Below are 20,484 nucleotides of genomic sequence, written 5' to 3'. Positions count from 1 at the left end.
AGGCGTTCAGCTCGGCCTTGTGGCAAAATGTGAAGAGGTTACAAAAAAAGAAATCTGTTCATGATCGCGAACACAAATTATTTCATTTTTGTGAAGTTAGAATGAATTTGAATGTAATGCATTTCAGTGGGAAGTATGTTTCATGTCTTTTGCATGTATTTTATCCAGACTGTAACCTGTGTCACCCTGCAACTAATAAAATGTTTATTAATAAGATGTAATAAGATGTTTCTGTAAACCTAACTAAGAAGTTTATAAAACATAAACATATATCCTGAACCTAACAAAAAACCTCTTACTACCTAAACCTAACACAGTTTCTAATGATAATTAATAAGGCAATTAGAGTAAAGCAGTTGAAGTCCCATGTAGGCCTCCAACTGTGGTCTGTGATGTAAAAAATGAAATGATTCACACCACCACCAACTGCTCTTTTCATGCTTTGAAAGAGGAAAATATTCCATTTGTACACATGACATGAATCAGCACATATGAGACCAGTCAAACGGAAAAATTGTTTTCAGAGACACACTTCAAGAAAATGAGGGTGGGAAATGGATTAAAAGTCATAAATATTTCTCCAACTGGTTCAGTTTAGTATTACATCAATACAATATACATTATCATGAGAATGTAGCCTTTATAGCTCACATGTTCCCAGTTTGACTCTGGCTCTGCGACTTCCCTGTTCCTGTCTGTTAATCTCCATTCAGGTGTGTATTGGGCTCCCTCTGATCTGAAGGTGTTTTTTTTTTTTTTTTTTTTTTTTTTTTTTAGCTGTTAGTAATATGCTTGATTATGTGTAGGACGGTTCTTCCCACAAAACAAAACTACACTCTGTCCTCCTTTGCTAGCTGGCTAACCGCTAACCCTGGCATTATCACATTACTGCCAGGCCCTTTTGTTAAGGGCTGTGTGTGTGTGTGTGTGTGTGTGTGTGTGTGGGGGGGGGGGGGGGGGGGGGGTGTGTGTGTGTGTGTGTGTGTGTGTGTGTGTGTGTGTCAGTGTGTGTAAAAGCAATCGTTGCTGCTGTGCGTCTGTCTCCAGAAGCACAGTCCTGATAAGACACCCCCCCGCATCACCCCCACCACTCCATATTGTACATCCAACACACCTCTGTCAATGCATGTGCACATACATGCATGCAACCTGCGACCAGTACACACATGTGTACACATATGCCCAGCTGCCCATTCCCTACAACACACACGCACACGCGTACACGCCGCACTGGTCCAGTGGGCTAAGCTGGAGAAGGGAGAGTAGGGGGCGTTGAGGGGGGGGCTAAACTAATCCGGCCCACAGAAAGTGGTTTTTGATTATTGCTGACCAGCAAACGCCAGCAGAAAAAAAAACCTAGAAGAGCGAAGAGATGGGTAGGGATGGAGGGGACATACGGGGGGTAGAGATAGAGTGTGTTATTAACCCAGTGATTTTCAGATTTTATTTTTTCTTTTCCATTTCTAATCTGTCAGTGATCTCCCGTTCAGCTGTTTGGAGCAACTCTTTGTTCCCTTTATCATCGGATGTAGCTCCATCATTTTCAGGCGTATTCTGTGTCCAAAGCAAATTTCCCCCCCCCCCCCGAGGGGGCAAGGAGGGCAGACATGGACCACTGACTCTCAAATCTGCTCCACTCATACAGTACAGCTTGTCAATTTACTAATTTCTGCATGTTCTGGGACTTTTAGACCATTTTCTTTTGTTGAGACATGTTTTTAGTAATTGATTTTCTAAAGACATATTCCCAAATTCCTGCTGATGCCCTTTTAGGGGGATTTTGATGTTACAACTGCTCTTTTCCTAGGTTTCAAACATTTATTTTGGCACAAACCTCTCATTGATCTATTACTGATACTGATCTAATTAATCTGGATTTCTTTTTAACCTCTTCATGTGCACTTTTTTGTTTCGTCCTTCACTCATTCATTAATTCATGCTTTTATTTTATTCCTCAATTCTCATTTCCCTGAAGCTATAGTGCATGACAGCAGCTTTCACCTCACTTGCCTTTCTTAACCCTCTCTCCAAACCCAAACAATCAGCTTTTTTAAAATTCGTTATCACCATTTATTCCTCTCTCTTTTGCCTCCTTCACCTCTGTCCTCCCTCTACCTATCAGGTTTTAGCCATTCTTCTGCAGAGTGACAGAGGTCATGGATGTGTGTGTGTCTCTTAATGTGTGCGCATTAGCCATTGACTCTGGTTCCTTGTGTTAGTGAGTATGGCTGAAGATAAAGAATATATGAAAGGTTTGTATGAATATGGGGCTGTGTGTGTGTACCTGCACTTTGTGTGTCTATCCAAGAGTGTTTGTTTACTTTATAAATCAATGATTGTATACATACATGCACATATTTATGTATGTGTGTCTATTTGTGTGTCTGTGTGAATGTGTGTAACCCGCCCACCCCCCCAAGCGCCACGAGAGCTCATTACTGTGCGTCTCTTTGTTGTGGCCCGTAGAGCGTGGCGGACCTTCCCAAAAAATATGCACATCACTAAAACAACAAGCCCGACAGAACAAAACGCACACAGACATTAATAATGGAAGATGAAAAAACAACCTTAGACATCAACAAAAACAGGATGGGGGAAGGACAGCAGAGGCACCAGGGGCTCCAGCCGTGAAAGTGTCAGAGCCCTCGGGTTTTAAAACAGGCCAGGAAGGTGAATCCAAATGAGCGAAACACTGAGATGCTCGCATATCTTTCCCATTCTTCATAAAATATGTTCTAACTTCAAGAATCTCTGTCTTCCTACTATTTTAATTGCCCATTTTCACTGTTTTGTATTTTTGTGTCCAGGTGGTATGTGTGGAGTTGGGCGGGTGTGGTCGTAGGCTCCACAGACATGTAGGTCTCAACAGTGTCCAGGATGTGGCGCTCTGCTGGTGGAACCAGGATGAGTCCAGTGAGGAGCTATGGCCCTGGACTCCCACAGATACACACAGGAATAACCTTGTCCTAATCAGCTGCTCACCTGCTGAAGGCCTGAAGGTACACACACACACACACACAGAGCATAGCACAGGTATACTTATGATGGCTACATTAAACACAGGGAATTTCCAACTGTGCATTTCCTAGTACAACTTGTCAAAATTCTATGATAAAGGTTTAGTCAAACCGCTCAAAACTTTAAACCTCTTGTTTGGATTTTAAGACCTTAATAAAGGTTCCAATGAACACCACATGTAAGCAGTCGAACAAACCCTGTATTCATTAAAACAGAGGAAAAGGTTGTGGAATGAAAACTATGAAAGACAATTACCTACAGGGAAACCAGAGCGGTAATGGTCTTTGCTCATTCCAATGTTTTACTGGTTTGGAGAGGGTTAATGAATTGGTCTTGGATGCTTTTGGGGTTACTGCGGGTATATCAGACTTATGTGTGAATACATTTGCAGAAAATGATTACTCCCATCGTTTTCTTGGGAAGAAAGCTCCTACTCCCTGTGGAGCAATTCAAGCATCTTAAGTGATGACTGAGGTTGACATGGCTGGTGGATTTGAGCAGTGACATCACTCACAATCCACCTCACCTACGGGGCATTTAGCTGGTTTCTTCTGACCTGGAGTCACAGTTTTATTCTGAGTTCCTCCTGACAGAACAAGCTCCTGATGCTATATCTAAAGCTGTGTGTGCTTTTATATGCTGTCTCATCTTTCAGTCACTGCCCACAGCACATGACCCTATGTAAGGGTGGGAACAACCAGAAAATCTACACTTTCACCTTCTCTCTCAGCTCTCTTCACTGCAATAGATTGGTGCAGCAGCCACACTGCTGCAGACAATCCATATTTCAGTCTCCTGCTATAGAGTCTTGCTATAGTTGTCCAACATATTGGGTCTGATACAATCACTGGTCATGAGCGTGACATGTATATCGCACAACTGGTTGGCGAGTGCTTCCTGGAGGTTGCTGGCTGTTGCAAACGGTGCTGAGAAAAACATTGTTTTTATTGCTTTGGTCGCTAACAGATTGCAGCGGCTTCCTGTGCTTTGCTTTGCTTTGGATACCTACATATGTGCAAACATTTGCTGACTTCTTGGAAAGGGCGATGCAAACCAACAAATGTTTGCAATGCCAAGACAATACAAGTGGTTGTAGACAAAGCAGAGTCTTCCATGCAAACCACAGGCAAATGCAGCAATAGCAACCAAAGAAATTGCAAGGAGATTTTTCCTGACTGGCTGAGGAGTACACATTTTTCCCTAATCATCAGTGGTTGCCAGAGGGTCACTGACCAGTTTCTAGGCCTGTGTGATTAGGAGCTTAGTCATTTGACCCTACCATGATTGTCACATGCCCAAAATGGTGGACAAATTAAGATCACATGGTTAGTGGTCATGTGTCTGCAAAACCTCAATACTCTTCCCCCACTTAGGAATAGATGCTTAATGTCCTCCACTTGAAGCAACAACTGCTCCCAAACTGCAGTGAGCACCTACAGCCTTCCCTCGCTTCAGACTTGAGGTGCTAATTGTCATCCCCGCCACTTCACCACCAGCAAACCGATCGGGTTTAAGCTGGAAGTCATCAGTCGACATAGCCAACAGAACCAAATCGGAGATGTGATCCTGAGACCCCCACCCTGCCACCGATTAGCTGCACCTAGAATCTCTCTATAAAAGAATCTGTTCACCTCTACAAACCACATATGTCTTTTACCTTAACTTCTTAGTTAAATTACCTGACTACAAGTAGCTTTGAAATAAGTTGCAAAGACATTCATGTTTTCTTAAAGCCTAAAGTGTGATTGATTATTAAGTCCATCTGTTCATGACTGAGATGAAGATTAATTAATCAGTGCAGAAATCCTCATACTTCCTAAGTGTTCACAGTAGATTTTGTATAATGGTAGCTGATGATTTGGCAAGGATGGATGCTCTCATTATTGAACTAGGAATTTTTAGAGGAAGGCTAAGTTGAATTTTAGTAACATGAACACATAATGAAATATAGTAAATACTTATAAAATACTTTTCAGTCTTTATTTGAAGCTCTCAGTATCAGTAACACAAAGTCATCCCATATATTTTTGTAGTTTCACACACAGGGAAGCTTGCAGACACACTCACCAGACACCAGCGAGGGAAAAAGGGGCAACAAAGCTGCTGAATTTGAGGAGAGACCTGTGTTATTCTGGATGGGATTGGGGATGGTGTGTTAGTCACCTCAAGGGTGGTACCTCTGTGTTGCACCTTCATGCATCACCATATGAAAAAAGCAAGAGAGCTAAGCTGTGGTACAGCGTGAAGGAGAACGCCCACACATTCACGCACAGGCTGAAACGCACATCCTCGTGCCCTGTGGCAAAAACCCTACCCATGACCCGATTCTGTGTCAGTGTAGGATTGGCCTCGTGCCGAAAGCAGATGAAAGATCCCAAATTACCAAACCGGGCTTAACTCTAACCCCGGTACGTGTACCTCAGTAAGCATATGCAAAATATTCGCCACACCAAAGAGAGAAGGGAGAAGGAGGAAAAATGAGCGTTACCAATCGCACGCTAGGAAAACAAATTCACGCAGCAGAGAAAGAGGGAGGAATTGGAGGTGTGTGTGTGTGGGGGGGGGTGTACATGAATATTGAAATAATCAAAGCAGATGCTGTTTGCTGGTTTTTCTTCTTGTTTTTGGAATGCTCGCCACATTTATCACACTCCTTCACCTAGTTTAGTCTGTGTCTCCTTCAACACCCCCCCCCCCCCCCCCCCCCTCTCATCCTTCTCCTCCTTCCTTCCTCCTCGCTTCAAGAACATTAAAGTCTCTTCATGGGGCTGCGCCATCGCTCTCTAATGAAAGCGTTTGTTGTCATTTTTCAGATGCGCGGTGTGAAATTAAGCGAGCAGTTTATGTAAGAGCCGTAGCGGGAATCAAATGCTGGGCACACATCGGGCGACGCCAGCTACTTCAATCACTTCAAGCTCATATATATGTTCCTTTTGTTCAGTTCGCTATCTGCCGCACTAAGCCAATTTTCTAGCCAGTCTCGGCATTTAAAAAAGTCTGATTTCTTTCCCTATGTGGTCTTAATTCGTATACCCCCCTCACCACCTCCTCCCTCCTCATGCTGATAAGTGGAGCCACGGAACGTGGGGGGGGTAAAGAGAGGAAAACATACACAGTTGGTTTTTATGCAGGAGCCAGTTAACATTTTTAATGATCCTTCCTTCATACTTTATACACCCTCCCCCTCCAAACAAACACATAAATCAGCCATTTCCTGGAATTGAATAATCTTAAATGAAGTGAGATGAATGTTTTGTTTGCTTTTGCTTTTTTTCCCCGATTATTTCCAAACACTTTTTTTTTAACTGTATGTCTATCCTGTTATCTGTCACCAAACAGTCTGTAGTTGTTTGATCTGCATTTGTTTGTTGATTTGTGCTGTCTTTTAATTATTTTTTGACTTAAGAGTAGAGCAAAAAAAAAAAAAATTCATAGAAATTAAATAATTTCTAATCTATATTTTATTTATTCTTCACTTCAAGAACACTGTGATGAAGAGTAAGGGTGCTTTTGAAGCAAGATTGCTGGCAAGACTTGCTCCTTAAAAATTAAAAGCTGCAGTCTTAATATGAAGAATTAAAGCACGTTTCAGAAATGCACTGCAAAATAATTTGTACCATGAAAGGGTCTGGTGCTGAATCCAAAGTGTCGATTTACCCCCAAGCTCCGCTGCTTTTTAAACATCACACTGGGAGCACTGCTGGTACAGTTTTGCGTCCAGTGAACGATATTCCCTCCGTTATTTTCAGCCGGGGAAGGTATGAGGAATATTTTGGTTCGTAATCCCGCTGTGCCTGTGCATTTTCTCACATCAGTACTTCAACTCTAACCCCAAATCACATACCTAAAACTTCCCCAGTCCCACCCAGCTATCCCCCCCTCCGCCTCCCCAAACACCCCTCATCCCTCGACTCTCCTCCAAGTCCCTCCGTCTCTCTCTATCCGTCTCTCCCTGTCTTTCTCTGCTCCGTGAGCTGGAAAATTGGCTTCAAAAGGCCACTGCTGTGAACAAGGGCCAGCCACACAGTTGGGCCCGTCCGCTTTATCTTTCACGCCATGGAGGGGGAAAAAAGGTGCCGGTGAGAGAGAGAGAGGAGAAGAATGGAGAAGAATAGTTTTGACCAGTCACTGAAACCAATAACCAGGAGAAAGCTACTTACTAGAAGTCTTTCTTTCTCTCTCTGTGTCTGTCTCCCTCTCTCCTTGTCTCTGCTCTCTTTGCATCTTTCTCCTCTCTTTATTCTTTTCCATTTCCACTCTTTCTCATCATCTTTTCTACATATTTCTGTCTGCATCCCCTTTTCTCTGTCTCTCGTTTGCACATCTGTTCACTCACTTGCTCACTCTCATTCTTGACCTGATTCATCATTTTTTATTTTATGCTCCCAGATTCAGGGAATGCTGTACATTCACATGCCACAATATACTCTGAAGAGTTCACAGGCAAACAAAGCTTTGCTTTTCTGGACACATTACGACACATCTCTACACCTTTTTTACAGGTCGATTGTTGTTTAAGGGCAGCTTGTTAAAAGAGGTGAAAAAGATTTGGCTTTGTAAATGATGAAGTCCCAGTGATTTGTAAATATTTACTGTGCTATGCTAAGTCTGTTTAAAATCTAAAGAGTAACACATCACCTACATCTTATTGTAGAGATCACACAGCCAACTGCAGGTCAACAGTTTTATCGTTTGTCTTTCTTCCTTTCTGGTCTTTAGAGTAATGTTAGCATTTCAAGATTATATTTTGGCCCTGAAAGGCAGAAACCTCCATAACCCTGCAAGTCTTGAATTTTCTTAAATCTCCTAATCAGTTGTGTTGCCTTCAGGGACATTTTGCTTGACTTTGCTCAGTCCAGATGATGGAATATGAGGCGTACCTTCGACTTAAAGATTACCTGGAGTTACATGCAACTACACTGGCTGTAGGAGTGTGGGTGCTTCTGGCACTGAATGTCACTTTTAGCACTATCAAATGCATCCACTAAAATATTTGAGGCACTATTATACTTAAGGCCAGTAAATACAACATATTTAAATACACAGGTCAATGCATAAAAAAGTGAAATGGTGAAATGACGGCACTCCATGAGAATATTCATTGTAACTATATGAAATACAAAAGAGTGACAGATATATAACCAAACACAGTACTGGAGGGATGGAAGACCACTCTTCCAAGAGATGCTACCCCCTTAATGTTTTGATGAATGTACCAATAATGCACTCTCAACAAATCAGTCAAAAATCTCCTTGAGGTGTCCAACTGGTTTGAGGTCGTAGCATATGCATCACATTAAGATTGGGGAAAATGGATGAGACCACTCAAATAGAGAGAGCGTGATTGTGTGATAAACCTAAAGTCAGAGCATCTTTGTGAGCCCACTATTCCCCTAGTGGGCTCACACTGCGGCAGCTAATCACCTCCTACAGTTTAACGGAGCCATCATCTGCTCACTTCAGCAGTCAACTGTTCAGGATTGCCACTTCTTCTTGATCTTTGTGTTTTTGAACTTCTTAAAACAGCAGTCCCCAACCCCCGGGCCACGGACTGGTACCAGTCTGTGAGTCATTTGGTACTGGGCCACGAGAGTTGAGGCTTGGGAGTGAAATTCATGGTTTTCAGGGTTTCTAACGGTTTTTAGTGTTATTTTTTTTATCGTTTTAATCGCTAACTCGGTTTCCCTGGGTCTTTTCCCGTGTGTTATAAATAAATCTTCTTTTTTTTGGTACAATTACTGGTTTTATTTTGTTGTATTTATCCGCAACACCTTAAAGGGCAGTGCATGGAAAATATTGTCGGACATAAACTGGTCCATGGTGCAAAAAAGGTTGGGGACTGCTGTCTTAAATAACTTAAATATTTTCATTGGTGAGGGGGGGTTATGGGATTATGACCTGCAGCCTCATGGATTGATAGACTCAGGGACTTTTCACAGCCACTGTCTCTATTGAAACACTAGTCAGTTCAGTAGCCTGGATTCTGACTTCCATAATCCACTTTTCTAGTGACTTTAATCTTTTTCTTTTACTTTCTTGATACCAATTCTGAATTAAATGTGCCACAGAGCAGGATTAGATGATGAATATTATGTGCAATGGTGCTAAAGCTGGTTTAATATTTAAACTGTGAATAATGTTGGTCAGAAATATTTATAGAGGGGCTGAGAGTGTAATAAAGCAATTATCATCAGCTGTGTTATGAATATCCCAACTTGGGTTGAACATGCTGTTATTTTCTCACGTCATACATGTTTTTTGTGCACATTGTACATTTTTAAAAATGTAAATAGTGGCTGCTGCAGGTTGAATCCGCCCATGTAGTATTTATTTGTTGGCTCAGAACTTTAGCTGCCTCTGCCCTCTGATCCCTGTTCTTGGAGGGTCATCTGTCAGGTGAAACGGAGCTGAGTCAGCTGCACCTCAGCCCCCCGATGGTGCCATGGTGGCATGCAGGCTCACAGCAGGCAGCGGGCACTAGCAAGCCGGGCATGCGATGAAAAGCTGAAAGGATGCGATGTAGTTGAAGGGTGGGGGGTGTCACGGTTTTTGGCACTGAGGTAGGTCTTATGAGTCCAGCGTTCTGTAGGGTGAATACGATGGACCCTCACCTGCTATGCATTTGTGTGCTAGTTTATTTTCACGCATGTGTCACTTTGCAGAAATTAAGCTATCCAGAGAACTGCACCAGCCCCAGGATACACCACCTTTTACATGAATTGAGCCCCTCTACCCTGCTGCTTCAAATAAACACACACATTCACACGCAGCACCCACCCCCTGGGGTGCAGCAGGAGCTAGCTCTGGGGGATTATAGGGAGGAAAAAAAGCTTTCAGGAGGACAGTCATCTGCTTCTCTCCTGCTGTAGACCATGGGCAGGCAAAAAAAACCTGCCTTCCTCCCTCTAAGTCCCTTTTTGGCAATGCCTGCCAAAAAACTGGGCCGAGCAGCTTTGCAAAAGGAAAGGAAGGCAGGCAGGCAGCCGATCCTTCTTTCTGTCTACACGGCGAAAAGAAATGGGCTCATTTAGCCAAAGCTGCCACGGTCAATGCAGGGCTCTGATAGAGGCTTTGGTAAGGTGAAATCCTTCCTAAAAAGCTCTTTTAGTGACTGTGTAACTGTTGGACTGATGTTTAGTACAGCCTGTGTTCTCCTGTCATCCACGTACTGTTCCAGGTTTCTTGTGGGTGTTTATCGACACTACCACCCGTGACACGGCCTGTCTCCCTCAATGTCAGTGCTTGTTTGCATAGCAGGACCATTGTACCCACGCAAACTGGTTGTAGGCCAGGCAGAAATAATCTACATTTTGCATTTGACCACTGGTCAAAAAAATGCAAGATTTCTTCATGTATCCAGTGAAAAGGGCTCCTTTTCTTGTCATTTGCCATGTCTATTGCTGAGCTCTTGGCTCCTCACACAGGTAAACAGAGGAGGTTGTTTATCATTATGTGCCAAGCCATGGCATGCTTAGGGAGAAGATGTTGTTGACCTTGAGTTAAAATAGAGCTCTTATCATTAGCTGCCTTGATTGACAGCTGGGTGTTTATGAGCAATATGGAAGGCTCCATTTCTTCCATCTCCAGGGGGTTTGGGGCTGCTGCCACGGCATGACTCATTTCTGTCTTTCTCTCACGTGTTCTGTCTTTGTCTCTGCCGTTTTATTCCAAAACAGGTTAGTTCAATAACAGTTGCATCACAAAACAGGTTTCAAGTTGAAGAGCATGTTAAAACAGCAACAAAAATTAAAAGATCTTTGATGATGAATACAGACTAATAAAAACATTTTTTAAAATACACTTGATCTACAGTAGATGCAGTCCTCTTCCCCTAAAGTTTACAGTAATGTTTTTGTTCCTCGACACTGAGAGAAGACATCATCCTTCAAATCTTGTTTCAGCATGCTGGCATGCCTGTATCAGGAAGGAGGACTATGTTGATTTCAAACTCCACATTGCTCTTCTTGCCCTTTATTACAGTAGCTGTGCTTGATTCACTGTTTAAAATAATCCTCTCCTCATATTGGGCCTTGGTGGCCCCCTACAGTTCATGTCCGGTCTGAAATGTGCTGATTTAAATCCAGTTGTCTTCTGATTGGCTCCCTCTTGTAAACAGAAAGTTTGAACAGCAAATGAGGCATCTTGGGTCAAGCAAATTATTATTACAAATCATCCTCTGTGAATATGTGTACTTAATTTTCATATATAGATTCCATCTCAGAAAGGAATTTGCCAGACCAAACTGTGAAGCCTCCACCGGGGATGTCTGTAGACAGGCGTACCATGATCCTTCACACATGCTTCAATTTCCTGTGGAAACATTACATGCCAGGATATAGCCGTGCAAAACAAGATTACAAGATCATTTTTCTTCAACTTCGAAATTTCTCTTCATGCCATTATTTCTGAAGCTGTTCCCTTGTCCTCTCTAACTTTTTTCTCCTTCAGGTCCTAAGCTCAGTCCACACTGAAGGCAACCCTCTGGACTGCCGCTTCAGCCTGCTCCAGCCCTACCAGGTCCTAACAGTGGAGTTACCTGCAGGGCCTCAGGGATTCAGAGAGGAGTCCTGGGCTGATACCTGTGTGTATGAATGTGCACGAGGACGCCTGCACCGCCTTTCAGTCACCCGAATCCCGCTGTCATCTCACCCAGTCTCCTGCTCGCGTCACCCCTCTGAGACCACTCTGCTTCTTGGCTTAAGTGATTCCTCCTTAGTCCTGTACGACCAACGACGCGGGATCTCTTTCCTAGCCTCATGCCCCGTGCCGGCCACCCTCCTCGCCTGGCACCCTGCTGGGGCTGTTGTCATGGTAGGGGGAGGACAGGAGGAGCTGATGTGCTTTGATGTGGGCTTGGCACCTGTAAATATGGCGCTCGTATCAGAGGAGGTAGCTTCAGCTCCCACGTTAAGACTAGCTCAGCACCTGCGCTGTTCTGGAGGCCTGGCAGGACTGCAATGGGCGACTGGCTTGGATGGAGGCCCAGAGGGGACAGATATGCTCGCACTTTCTTTTCATGGTGGACCACTGGCAGCTTTGAGATTTAGACTAGGTAGGTAAAATAACATTGGACAAAAAATGGTCTTCTGAAATTATGAGGAATGTTTTGTTATTGTCAATCACCACAATCTTGTATAGGAAAAAAACAAGGGCTATATAAAAGATGCATATTGCTAGTGTGCTGAGACTGTTTGATAAATCTACAAACCATGGATATTGGCTAACTCGTGCTAACTTAACACATAAATTAAATAGCAGAATCTCATGCACTAAAATTCTTCTTGGATGTTAGGACAATTAATGGCACAAAAAGACATAAGCTTCAGATAATTGCTATACAAATGCTCCAAAACAAACCAACACCAGAAAAACTGATTAGAGGAGGCATCTTGTAAGGTTCAACCTCCTCGAAGTGGCCATGCTACTGACCGTAAACCTAAGTCTAAAGTTTAAGGCCTCCGTTTTGGAGGCCTAGAAACTGGTTAATGACCCTCGTGGTAATCACTGGTTGCTAGGGAGAAAAGTGGGTTCCCTGATCAGCTGGTGAGTAGTAAGTTGCTGTAGTCACCTATAGATTGCATAGAAGATGCCAACTTGCCTGCAAACAGCTGGCAACAAAGCTATGTTCAGCTGTCATGGAACTGAAGAGTGCAACGCAACCTGGAAATGGAGACTGTTTGCCTTCAAAGTAGAAGTTGCACTTTTTATATGGTTGCAGGGGTAAAGCACAACTTTCATTTTGAAAGCAAACATAGTGTGAGTTTGAGTATTTGCAGACAAGCCCGGAGACTTCCATTCAAGGTACGGTTGACCATAGCAAAAGCAATCACAGGGAGATTCCTGGTACAACACCCTGTTTCTCCTTGCAGTTAATTTCACCCAATGCTCTCCAGTAACCAGTTGAGGAATGCACATTTTGCCCTGGCCAAGGTTGCCAATGTGCTGCAAACTGTTCTTATAGTCTTGCAACTGAGGCCTCAACAAGTGTGCTGTAAGGACTCCAAAACCTTTTCTGAACTTTGTAAAGTTCAATATTTTAACTTCTAATTCATGGAGATTAACTTTTTTTTTTTTTTTTTTTTTTTTGCAAGTTAGCCTCAAGTGGTCACTCAGGCAATTGTAGTTTTTGACATTTGACCTGCTTTTCAGCCCTGGAGGTTGCCACTTGGAATAAACATAAAACAGATGGATAATGAGATCCATTTTTCCTGTTTTACCTGTTTTCCTGTTTTGAGTTCTTTGTATTTCTTACTCCTTCTGCCAAGAATAAGTTCCCTCACATTTGTTGAAATTTTACATTACACAGTTCCAAGTAGAAAACACTTCACTCCCTTTCCTAATGAAGGTGCCTTCCTCCCTTCAGACACTCTTGCTCTGTTTTGGATCTGAAGCTGTGTCTGAACCCGCCTGTGTGAATAGTGCTGTCAAGCTGGTCGTCCCAGTACCTTTCCACTCCTGAAGGAAGTTAATTTGTTGACAGGCGGGAAGGTTAGCGGGAGTCACGCTCTCAGAGGTCATTCAATAATCGCCCCGGGGCACGAGCCCCCGAGGAGCATTCTGGGATGCATTTTTCCGATAAATCGTTTACAGTGGCTGCAAAGTCCCTCGGGGTCCCCAGATAAAGTTTGCCAATCAAAATTTTTACGAAGCAGCCACCTCACCCTCCGAAGCACACTCACGTATTCAGCATCTTTAATTGTGACTTTGGAAAGAAGATGTGACAGTGGCACGCAACTCTCTACCGAAGTTTGAAAGCAGGAGAGTGAGGGTGGAGGGAGGAAGGTAGTAGAAGTGTGCATTTGAAATGTGTGTTTGAGGGGTGTGTGTGTGTTTGACTGTGTTTGCCTGTGTGCACAGGGAAAGAGGAGGGTGTCTTCCAACAATAGCTTCCGCTCCTCTGATCGTCTGCCAAGTATTTGATGAAGAAAGTCACTGCACGTCTTTTCTCCATGATAATTCTCCCCCCCTTCACACATGTGTGTATTCTTCTATTTCTGTGCTTCTGTTCGTACACACACACACACACACACACACACACACACACACACACACACACACACACACACACACACACACACAGACTTTCACTCCAACTCATTTGTTTGCTTCTTCTCTGTATTGACTTGTTTCATAAGGCCCGCTACATGACAGAAGGAGTGAGTCGTGAGGCGGTTAGGAAGAAAGACTTGGCCAAGCTCCAAGTTCTCTCTTTTCCATAGGAGGCAGCTCTCCCTGGTGCCCCCTCCCACCCCCACCCCCCTGCCTGCACCGAGTTATCTCATCTGGGCACACGTTGGCCATGGCTGGGCCTGCACTGGTACAGGCTGTGGAGGGGCAGACTGGGGAATGTGCTGCACAGCACCCAAGAAAAAAATAGCAATTTCTTTTTTTTTGTACAGATGGGAAAACAGGGAAATATTAAAGGACAATGATGTAACTGTGTGTGGAGAATGAACCCAAGCTAATGCTTCTTTCATTGGCAATAAAAAAATTCACTAGGTCATCAAGGTAACTTGGAAGTGAGTTTGTTGATCTGCTGCGCGAGCAGGGTTCATACTCATCTAGCCTGGCATATATTGTTTGTCAAAATTAGTGAGCAGAGTTATCCATCATTTCTAAGATGGGTTTATGGTCTGTCAAAATTACATGTTTGATCGCAACATCAGAAATCCCCACTTGTTTCCAGTGATTTACCCACTGCACACCGTTATTAGCCACCTGTGCAGAGGTGTGAGAGGAACCAGATACATTACTTCACATGCTAGATTTTTTCCTTTTGTTTTTGTATTTGTTGCTCAAGGATTTGTGGCACGTTTCATGTGTGTGACCAATAGCTACTTCATCATTGTCTTCCCAGAGAGAATGGGCTCTTTGACTTGTTTTTGGAGACAAAAAGTTGATCTTAAAACTGATTAAAACTTGAAGCATAGCCTATCATAGACGTTTTATATGGGTCCCATTGTCCTCAGTTCTGCATGTGTTTCCACAGTGTGGTGGTTATTATATTCAACTGACACCAAACCAGAGATGAAACACAAGCCCACTCATAAGCCAGTGCACTCCTACTGCCAGTACCCAGCATTGATTAATGAGGATGGAGCCATCTGTGGCCAGAAGTACTAACTTGAGTAGGTACTCCAGTAGCTTTACTTAATACTCACTTCTAAAAATAATATCCACATTTGCCTAATACTGTGCCTGGGTGAAACCCCTAGATTGGTACTAAGGAGCCAAAGTCTGCCAAGGAAATATCCCCCCACACCTTTACACCACCAACAACATCAAACTGACGTTTGACTCAAGCCAGTGTGACCCTACCATCTAAATATTGCAATAGAAATCTAGACTCAACAGACCAGGCAACTTTTTTTCAAATCTTCCTAATGCCTAAATTAATTGACTTGCTGCCATATGATTGGATGATTTAGATTATTGTGCTAATGTGAAGTTCAGTAGCTAATGAGTTTATGTGACATAATAGTTCCAAGTTAACACGTTTTGGTTTTTTATGTTTTAGACCAAGGTCTTTCATATTTTTAGTCATGTTTATGCTACGTTCTGTGTTTCTCCATGCTGGTGCTGATCTTGTCCTGCTCAGTGTTGTTTGTGCACAGTCAAATAAGTCAGTGTGGACAGGTGTGATCCATTGTCTGCGTCAGCTTAGAGCAGATGTCAGCGCCCAACTCCTGGACTCATACATGCAGTTAAACACATACAGTACCCAAAAATAGGGTTGCCAACTCCCTGAAAAATAAATAAGGGACACCTCGTGGCCAGGGCTGGGCAACCCAGTTGTCTTCACCCTTCCCAGTGTAGTAGCTCTTTTTTTGTGTGTGAAATTATTTTTTAACCATTTGACTTGAACTTGATTTAAGCAGATGCATATTCTTTGTGATATGACTATATGTGAAACAAATGATCATTTAGCCATTTATTTCTAGCTCAAAATGACAACATTAACACAGTAAAACAGGTCTCTTTCTTAAACAGAAGCCTGTCATGCTTAACTTTTGAGAATATAAGTAAATCTTTCTTTAAAAGAACTCTGTCCTGCTTAACTTAAAATTATATAAATTAATAGAAAGCAATAGAACAAAAATATTCTTGTAACAGTGCACATATAGTGCATTTAGTACAATTGGCTTCAGTTGAGGTATTATTTCAGCTTTTCTAATGCTAATCAGCTGCTCCCGTTTGTAAACCCGCTTGTTCCCATGATTACGCATCTTAACTCATCATCATTATTCATCTATGTATTACTTTTATGTATTAGTCATGTATTTGTTGTAATCATCTATCCTTGCAGTCGTTTATTACACAAAATAAATTATATTATCACACTTCTGGCCACATAGCGCTGATATTCACCGCACATGCCCATATTAACCTTAACCAGAGGGTTTAAAAAAACAAACCAGTGTTTACATACCATATCTGCTTCTGCCATGCCTGGTGGACAAGAAATTGGTTAAGGGTTCCCCGAGCTTTCACGCCCCTCGTGTTCTTCATGTGCCCACCATTAGAAGCATGCCTATGGAAAAAGTGCGCCAGCACACAGTGCAGTGCGCTTTATAGTGCACTTTTCCAGCCAGGTGTTTCCCTTTTCCCATTCCTCCCTGTACTTTTGCAGCCTTTTTTTTCTTTCTCTGAGCGAACAAACATTGCTGCTCTAATGCTGGGCTCACACTGTGCGATTTTTGGCCCATTTTGAGCCGATTTTTGAGTCGTGCGACCGATTTGGTGATCGGCCCAATTTTGGCCTTCATCGTGCATCGTGTAGTATACGTGGGGTAACGAGAAGCGGTTAACACCTCACGACCAGCTCCCGATCATCAATCGCTCGTGAGGGTGTCACCACAGGCGCTCACACTGCTCACGCGCAAACACGTAAACGTCGGTGAAAAAGACGGAGCAGCACGGCTGTGCAGCGTGTGATCTGGACACAAGCGATGGAGGCACAACTTGTAGAACTTTGGAAAGCTCATCCGAGCCTTTTCGATGTGGCCTCACAAAATTATCACGACCACAACAACCGTGAAAACAGTTGGATTTACATGCTGCTCAATCACAGCTGCCTGATCAATGTTTTTCATTAGCAATTTAGCAAAGTTGATGGTGGTGGTGTGTCTGTGTGAGTGAAAGACAGAGAGAGAGAGCGCGACAGATTTTCTGTTATAACCTTCATTTTATGGAGGCACAGTGTGCCGTCCGAGACTTGCACCGCAGTGTCGGCGTTTGTTTCCCTGTTGGCCGGTATTTTCTTCGTAAGCGACCTTTCCTCGACCAATGAGATAAGCGATAATCTGACTTGTCATACTCGAATTGTCATAAGTGTGCTGTCAGCTCATTGGTCACAAAGCAGGAGAGGGGCTGGGAATTATGTTTTCAAACAAAGTGTTAATTCCATTAAAAGTTATAGACTACTTTTGATTCTCACTGTATTACGGGACAAAGTGCGTCCCTTATTAGCTCAATACGGGACGTGAACTTTTGTTTCTAAATACGGGACGATTCCGTTTTTTAAGGGACGGTTGGCAACCCTACCCAAAAATCACACACAAGCAACTTAGCTGATGTATTAGCCACATTAGCCCACTCTTTAGGGGATTTGGTGGTTTGCTAATTGCCAGCTTGTCATTTTAATTGCTCATACCACCCCCCCGCCCTACAGATACTAATTAGACTAGAATCAGTAGTGAGTTTTTCTTGCCTGCCTGCAGCATGGCCCATTGACAGTACTGCTGTCAGTGATCACCTATTATGCCACTAGCCATGTCCAGAAATTTTGGTAAATATATACACTTTAATACATATACAGCAGAGTGTTAAATGTTGCATGCATGTGAAAAAGGCTAGTTCAGAAGTGAGGTGAAACTACTGTCAGAACATGGTCCTGTACCAACTCGTCTCACGCAAATCAGAATGAGCCAGGGAGTCCTCCATCTGCTGCATTATGTACCTTCGTGATTAAGTGACAATAGAGCATAATTACCCCTGGCATTCAACACCTTCACCTGTATATGTGCTTTGAACTTTAAGAAACAGAGTGAGACACCTCTGCTGCGGTTAAGGGTACAAAATGCCATTCTTCCATTATTCAACATGTTCCTTGTCTGCACAAACAAAAGCACAGTCAGTCATCACTGATCAGAAGGTACAGTCCATCAGAGCAGTCCTCAAATGATCTTAGGGTAAAGGTCACTCTATGTTACAATATCGTTTGCAGTAGCACACAGACACACCCCATAAGAGGCTGGTTACACCCTGAAAAGGTTTCCATTCTGTTAAAGAGCTAAATATTTCAATAACATATAGGCAAGTTATTTGAACATATGCTAACATGCACTCTGCTCAGTGTTAAAGGATGAGAAGCTTGCTTTTATTTTGCATTTGCACACAGAAACTGATGGACACAAAGTACACATGAAGGCTTGAACACACTTCCTCTCTAATTGATTGACGAGTCGATGCTGGTCTAACAAATCTAGTGCTGCCTCAGAGTCAGAACTGATCCACTGGACACTCACTTAACTTAAGTAACTCCTCCAGGTTATTCTGCACTGTCACAGAATCATTATCACACCAACTGTTAAAGCCTAAAGAGAATTTTCCCTCTTTGTAGCACAGAAAGATGAAAATATACTGTATCATTCAATACTGTGGTGGACTGGTATTCATGAGCTGGGATAGGCCTCCAGCACCCGCGCTACCCTAAATTGGATAAACTGTTAAGGGTATAGATGGAAAGGAAAAGATCAATAATCACATACTGCTCTATCATCAAAATCTTAGAAAAAATATAAATATAGAAACGAAACAAAAAGGTATAAAAATGAAGCAAAAGATAGAAATACTGAATAAATTATTCCTATTTCTGTTGGTTTCTTAATGCAGATCCTTAAAAGTTGTTCTGAATGAATGCAATAAAACACATCTATCTTCTATTTCCCAGGATCCATTAGGGCATAAAGGAGTTGCTGAAAATGATGTGAATCATTTAGTGTGGTCTTCACAATGACCTACAGGACATTTTGTACCATTTTGTTAGACACCATCACCATAACGCCAAATGAGGAAAATCTTTTGAAAAAAACATCTTCCTTTCCAATTGATTCTCCGAGAGACTTGGAGAATCAATTGTGTGCTATGTAGCAGCACCTGATTAAACCTCAGTTTCCCAGATATGCATAAATCTTTGCCCTAGAGTTTAAATCTTTTTTCAGTGGTAGTTTTGTCTGAATTTTTGTTTTAGTATGGGACTAGGCTCAAACCATGTATGTGAAACCTATTGTGTCTGCTGGGTTTTCCCTTAATTCAATGCCCATCTAGATCAAAACTGGATTATTTCATAAAAATCTTTTCTTCGTCTTTTCTTAACCACATTATTATTATTTCTTACAAACCTTTCCTCAATATGACAGGAGCTCTCACGGGGGGACAGATGGGTCCAGGGGAGCTGCTGCAGCAGAGGCTACGTTGTGGTCAAGTCAGAGAGGCACTGGGCATACTAGAGGCCATGGACTGGAGCACCATGGGGGATGAGATGTACCAAGGCCTGAGCTCAGTCACTAACCACCTGCTGAGGATGGAGCTGAACCCAGAGAGAGAAGGTGGCTTTGATTGGTTTTACATTTCCTGGTGATGCTTATCAAATCGAAATCGCTGCTTTTCAAATTTCATGAGTCTAACCTAACCTGTCGACTTTCAGTGCTTGAAGATTTTTATTTTTTATTTACCTTTCATTTCGTCTACATTTTGCTGTATTTAGCACCTCCATGGACTAAACCTTATGAATGCTTAGATATATTTGATATATTTGATATATTTTGGATGTTTTTCTTTCAAATCTTAGTTTCCTTTCATTTAGTTGTTAACTTTTGCTTTTAGTTGGCTTTTAGTCAGTGAGCCTTTGATTTGGCACTGTCTCTTATAAAATAAAAAAGTATAAAAATCTCATTTTTGTGCAGAAGAGCAACAAATTTTACATTGTTAGCTTTAGAAACACACACATGCTTAAACATTCTTAGCTAATTTCCATGCAAACATCACATGCATTTCCTAATTTTGTGTGTGTTTCTGATCTGTCTGTAGCCCAGCTAGAAGCAGCTCTGGGTGTGTTTTATGCCCCACCTGTGCCTCTCTCTGATACAGTAATACTGGAGTACAGGGAGCCAATCAGCAAGTACGCCCGGCGCTTTTTTCACCACCTCCTCAGGTAACACCACTCACTCTGTGCTGTTGCTGTGGTCTTAATTAAATGGACTGAGGGAGAAATTTACTTTGTGCATGTCCTCAAGGGGTCAAGGACTGTGTTTTGTATAGCTCTCCTGAAATAAAAAAAAATGTAGACATCTAAAAAGTAAAAGCATTAAGAGTACATTCCTCAATCAGGTTCCAGATCTCTGAAGACTTTGCACAGACAAATACATGCACAGACTATTTTCAAGGGATTACTGGAACATTTAG

At 42.5% G+C, this 20,484-nt stretch overlaps 1 protein-coding gene across 4 annotated transcripts in view; it reads left to right on the top strand.

The window, feature by feature from the left end:
- Positions 1–20,484, top strand: part of wdpcp (WD repeat containing planar cell polarity effector) — an 88,586-nt gene that overhangs the window by 41,170 nt on the left and 26,932 nt on the right. For all 4 annotated transcript variants that reach the window (XM_085427314.1, XM_085427313.1, XM_085427315.1 and 1 more), the window contains exons 9-12: positions 2,808–2,999; positions 11,467–12,070; positions 19,440–19,628; positions 20,110–20,233. In XM_085427314.1, the coding sequence (XP_085283440.1) occupies positions 2,808–2,999; positions 11,467–12,070; positions 19,440–19,628; positions 20,110–20,233 (1,109 nt within the window). The remainder of the gene's footprint in view (positions 1–2,807; positions 3,000–11,466; positions 12,071–19,439; positions 19,629–20,109; positions 20,234–20,484) is intronic.

This window comes from Rhamphochromis longiceps, linkage group LG13 (genome assembly GCF_057381845.1).
Source record: "Rhamphochromis longiceps isolate RC_006_pf linkage group LG13, R_longiceps_female_GT1.1, whole genome shotgun sequence".
Taxonomy (NCBI): domain Eukaryota; kingdom Metazoa; phylum Chordata; class Actinopteri; order Cichliformes; family Cichlidae; genus Rhamphochromis; species Rhamphochromis longiceps.
Note: the sequence above shows the minus strand (reverse complement) of the source record. Positions and strands in the feature narration are given on the sequence as shown.